The 5,779-nt window shown below is 38.9% G+C and overlaps 1 protein-coding gene across 1 annotated transcript; it reads right to left on the bottom strand.

Moving 5' to 3' along the window:
• Positions 1 to 373: 373 nt before the first annotated feature.
• Positions 374 to 4,860, bottom strand: CENPQ (centromere protein Q). Its single transcript, XM_010074834.1, has 8 exons — positions 4,708 to 4,860; positions 4,005 to 4,062; positions 3,411 to 3,525; positions 3,077 to 3,145; positions 1,692 to 1,821; positions 1,292 to 1,411; positions 948 to 1,025; positions 374 to 502 (listed from the first exon to the last, which is right to left on the bottom strand). Exons 1-8 carry the CDS (start codon positions 4,858 to 4,860, stop codon positions 374 to 376), a joined length of 852 nt encoding a protein of 283 aa, XP_010073136.1.
• Between the last annotated feature and the right edge of the window lie 919 nt (positions 4,861 to 5,779).

Below are 5,779 nucleotides of genomic sequence, written 5' to 3'. Positions count from 1 at the left end.
CTGATGTAATATTAAAATCCACATATAATGGAATAGGTTGCCTTATTCTACAAAAATGCCCAAATAAACACAGGATCCAATTCTCTCCCTTTTCCTAAGGTTGTATCATCATTAGAAGTCCTTACAGGTCCAAAAAAAATTCCCACACCAAAAAAATTTGACTGATCACTTAAATCACGAGTCCCAGAATATATCTACAGATTTATATACCAGTATTCATAGAAAATGTTCTAACAGCAATTTAGCAGTCACTACAGTAAAGCCATTAGGAAGAAAACACTGTTTACATGATCAGCATCCTGCTGCTTTACATTAACATAGAGTGCTGGCATAGGTTATCTTCTTCAAAGGAGACTCCATATATTTCAGTTTCTCAAAGAAAGTCCACCTTCTCATAGGTCTTTTCAATGAGGGTTAACAAGTTCTTCAAGTCAGCTGACTGCTGAATAGTATTCATATCCTTTAAAAGACCTTTCTGATTTTTTATCTTCATAATTTCTTCCTAAAGAAGGAAAGAAAGCATAACAAACAACAATTAAAAAACATGTTTCATTGAGTCCACCAGAAATCTCACTTTCATGCAGCCTAGCTGTACCTAAATAACACCAAAAATTAAAAAATATTCAAAGGCACAGAATGAGACAGTCTTCCTTCCATTAATTACAGAGAGATATACTTCAGAAAGGATTACACATTCCCTAGGACCATAGAGTTCCTAGGAAAAGAAAGGTGATCCTTTAAATCGCAAGGTTTCTAGGGTTTTGTCCTGTTTTTAACATGCAAGCATATAGTTCTCAATGGAAATAATTTTTTAAAAAAAATTTTAAAAGATAAATCTTTCAGATATTTCAAAATTGCCTTTTCTGGCAGAGGCTAAGTGATAAAAGCACATTCGGTTGCCTTCCTTCTCACAGCCAAGGGGTCTCTGAATATATTCCATGCTCTACCTGCAAAGTGGGTGCCTGTAAACTGTGCTTGGGGAGTTCTGGAAGATGGAGTGCTCCACTGCTATTTTCCTGGAATACCTACAAGAAAAAAAGAAAAAAAAAAAAAGAAATAAAGAGAAAAAAATCCAAAACCAAACATCGGGCACACAAGTAGGAAAATAAACTGGCTATCATCATCCAGCTTCTGAAAACTAAACTTCTTAAGTTTGGAACTGAAGATGGAAAGATTTGCCAAAGGCAAATATTGCCTTCCTTATATGATATGCTCTGCAGAAACAGCCCAGATGTGCTAGCTTTGAAACACCTTCTCCTTAGAGGAATGCACCAAAATCTATTGCAAATACCTTCCTGGCCTTTTTTTCATCTTCCTCTAACTGGTTCTTGAGCACCTGGATTTTGTACTGCAGTTGCTGTATACTTTCTTCAATGTGTTCTGCTGATCGCTCAGTTTCTATTATTTCTTCCTAAGACAAAATAGACACAAAAACCAGAACAAAATTTACTTCAGAGATGGTGAATCTTTTGCGTATAAGATACTGATAATCAGCACCAGTTGAGTCCCTGAAAAAACATCCAAAAAGATACACTGTTTTGTAGGAAAGGCCGGTGACAATGATGAACATTGGACAACCTCTCCACAACAGCACAGGCATAGCCAGCGGTCCGTCTACTAAAAAGTTACAACACACTGAGGAGCAGCAGCAGATGGGTAAGATATTTTCATCCCTTCCTTGCCTTTCATACCTGCAATTGTGTCAAAGACTCTTCATTTGTCTCAAGCATTTGTTTCTCTGCCATCAGAAGGTTTGCGACATTCTTCAGGTTGCCCAGATTCCCCGCAGGCACCTTTAAAGTCTTGAAAGATCTCAGCACCCTTTATTATAGAAAGAGGAAAGCATGACTTGTTTGGACTTCTTTGCAAAACAAAAAGAAAGCTGACTAATGACTTCTCTGGGGAAAAGCTAAACTCAATTTAGCCCAATTGCTGCCAGTGAAGTAAAAGGATCCAGACAAGAAGAGAAGCTGTCTTAAATTGTTTTCCAAAAATCACATGGAATAGACAACTAAGGAAGAAACCAGGAAGAAGAAAACCCACCATTCTAACATTCGCTATTACACTGGTGTTGTGTGGTTTCTATCCCATTGCCCTGTATACTCCCTGACTGTAATTTGACATTAGCTAGTATTTTCCCAGTTCTGATCCTTCTGCTTTTCAAAGTAAAACTAAGTTCTAAAACCAGAATTTTTAACTGCTTCCACACAAAATCATATTAGTTAAATCTGTAAATGCTTTTGTGAAATACGATATATAGTTTTCTGCCAGAGAAAGAGTTTTAGCTTGCTCAAAGGTCCTTCTCATTCTGAGGAAGACTTAAATTCTTCCAGCTTGGATCTGGCTGTTAGATACACCAAACTGCCACAATTTCTATGCATCTCAGATGAGATTACAGGAGTTTGGCAACTCAGAAATCAGACCCAACATGTCAAACTAAACATTAAAAAAAAGAAGAAAACTATTTATGAAAAACTGGCTCCTCATGTTTGAATCCTGACGTACTGTAAGAACAAAGCAACATATAGGCTCAGACTCTAAGTTGATAAAAGCCTGTTGTAGCAGAACACATGCACACAAAAATTCTCAGACACTCAAGCATACATAATTACACCCACAGTAACATAAAAAGGCTACGAGTTACGCCCCAAGACAAAATTTCAACTCTTTGAAGTAATTTCAACAGTCAGAAAATGAATTAGCATTTAAGAAAATTTAGCTATAACTGCCCCTGCCACTATCATAAAATGATAAGAAAATAAATAGCTGCCCACAAATTTAAACCATGTATACAGAACACAAAGCTGACTCAAGGAGCTCTTAAGAATACCTCCTGGGTTCTGTTACTCGTATAGAAGTAGTTAAAGTGGGTCTTTTAACAACTCTTGCTTGTTCACTTCAATCAAGCTACCATCAAGATATTTCCCTCCTTGATTTTGCATCAATTCTCCCTTCCAAGATTTCCTAAATGTGATTGCTCCCAGGAGCAATTCTGTAAGTGTACAAAACAACTGGGTAAACTACATTCCTTTCCCTTCCTCCTTTTTTTTTTTTTTTTTAAATTATAATTTCTTACCTTTCTTTCAGTAAATTTAGGTGTTTCTGGACATCATCTTCTCTCTCACTTTGCTGGCATAAAACAGATCTGGAAAGAAAAATAAAGCCAGAACTTTCATCACAAAGCTTGCAAGCACAGAGAGCATATCAAGTGAAGTAAACATTGGGAGAACTTCCCTAGTCGAAAATTTCCAAATTCAGATAGAAAATGTTATATTATACTGGACAAAATATACACAGCCAGTTATACTGCTCAAAAATACCCCAAAGCTTTTCCAGTTCAGGCAAGGTTATGATTTTTACATTATTTCTTGTGGAAACAGAGAAGAATCACCAAGATTTTTGGCACTTACAGTATTGCTGAATCCATTACAGTTTTCAGAAGCTGCCTGCTGCTCTCTGAGAGGGTCTGCCAAGATCCTATTTTAGCACTCGTTAGTTTCACCTTTTTTGAAGAATCTTTTTCTCCTGTTAACATAAAGAGAAAAAGAAAAAGATATGATTTGTCAAACCTGGATAAAGAGGGGGAATATACATAAGCGAGAAACTCAACGCAGCAGGGGCCTCTTCTCATTTGTATGTTCAATACACCACATGTCACTCTTAAGACAGATGGTAACAGAGAAGATAATGACCTCTGAAGGGAAAATTTAAATGTTATGGGTGCTTGTGGTGGAATTTTACACAAGAACACTACTTGCAAACAAAAGTATATGCTTACTATGTGCATAAACAACACATATGATAGGAAAGCACACTGGCTAAGACTGTACTGCAAATACTCACTGTTACTGTTCAGAAAAAAAACTGTGAAACTTGTTTCAGTGACATCTCAGATATCTATGATTTCAACATAGCAGTTACTGTTTTTCCTTTCAGTGTTTTTTTTTTTTTTACAAAACACTGAATTTGCACAAGACAAACATAAAGAAAGAATACAATCCTACCTGCAGGGGAACAGTCCTCATATTCCTTAGCTTTCCTTTTGACTGCTTGAGTGACCTGCTGAAGAGAAAAATTTACAGCAATGTGGTAATTTTGAGACATGCTCTGCTGTGCAACCACTCATCTACTAGTAGCAACCCACCATAAAAACAATAAAACAATAATTCATCTCAAGAAGGTTAAGGAAAGCAATTCACTCTTCTTAATTCCACCCATTCCAAGAATGAGGTCGTGAAATAAGAAATACACATGATGTCTGGCTATCCAGCCACATCTTGAGATCATGTTGTTTATACGTTCAGTGGTTAAGCAAGCTCTCTTCCAACAGAAAGCTGCCTAGGCCAATCCTGAGACATACAAAGAATATTTTCCAGAAATAAATGTGACTTGGCCTGAACAAACACTGACTTTATCACTCTGTTCAAACAGATGCAGCTTTCAAAGCCGCACAACCAGACTGCCTTTTTTATTAATCATCAGGCAACGCTTCCCTCTACTTGTCACTAGGCAACTAGAAATTCAGGAAAACAGGGAGCAGTTACGGCAGTGGGTCTCAAAGGAGCTGTTCACACTGGACATTTCCTCAAAAAGGCTATGTTTAGTTAATGAAATATTCTCTACAAATCCCAGTAAAATCTGGGCAAAAATACCTCTTTCTTTTCTTTGGTTACTTTTCTAATTTGTTTGATGCAAAATAATAATTACCTTTCTTTTTTGACTTTGTATTCTTCCCTCTCCATCTGTTCTTTTTTTTTTGCTAGAAGGCACTTGTTGATCTTGCAATTTTAATTTTCTTTTTGATGATTTCCCACCAGTGGTGTCCCCCATTTTACTGGAAGATGCGTGGCGGTGTTTCATTATCTGTAAACCAAACGCAACATGAGGAAAGAAAAGCAAACCTAAAACCCAGCAATTATAATCCATACAGTCCAGACCACACATTAACAAGCAAAACGAGGGAAATACTCCATGCTAAATGAGCCCAAATGTTTGCACATTTGCAAAATCAAGGCCTAAATCTTGCATATTTATCTAAGCACTACGTTTCCTGTGAAGGTGGTGAGGCAGTGGCCCAGGTTGCCCAGAGAAGCTGTGGATGCCCCATCCCTGGAGGGGTTCAAGGCCAGGCTGGATGAGGCTTTGGGCAACCTGGGCTGGTGGGAGGTGTCCCTGCCCATGGCAGGGGGTTGGAACTGGATGATCTCTAAGGTCCTTTCCAACCCAAATCATTCTGCGGTTCTACGAAAAGCATCCCCATTTGCCTTTTAGACAAGTCTGTGTGTGTTCCACATCTCTTTCAAAATTTAAAAGACAGCACGTCTGTACAACAAAGAGCAGCAATGGCAATGCAACGGTAACTGAACAGTCTGATTTGTTCACAAAGGCCTCCAGCACCAGAAATTCTTTATCTTTCTAACACAGTCCAACGCAGACATCCTGTTACCAGAACTTTTTACCGTAGTACCTAATCACAATGCTCCGTGCTGCAGTTTAAACCTGTGGTTTCCTGCCTTACTCACTACAGAGATGGAGGCAAACAATTCACACAGAAGGTTAACAACCATGCCACCCCCCTGGCCGCCTCTTTTCCAAGCAGGACGACTCAGATTCACTCAGTTTTCCTTCCATCCCCTCAGGCCGCCTCTTCCCTCTCGTGGAGGGGCTCGCCAAGGGACAGTCGCAGCGGTCACCGGGTAAATAACCCTCCCCGTCCCGCCCTCTCCAGTAACTGCTCATTTCGCAGGACACCCGTTGCCGCACCCCTCTGAGGGGGATG

This window comes from Pterocles gutturalis, unplaced genomic scaffold, assembly GCF_000699245.1.
Source record: "Pterocles gutturalis isolate BGI_N339 unplaced genomic scaffold, ASM69924v1 scaffold44537, whole genome shotgun sequence".
NCBI classification, from domain to species: Eukaryota; Metazoa; Chordata; class Aves; order Pterocliformes; family Pteroclidae; genus Pterocles; species Pterocles gutturalis.
Note: the sequence above shows the minus strand (reverse complement) of the source record. Positions and strands in the feature narration are given on the sequence as shown.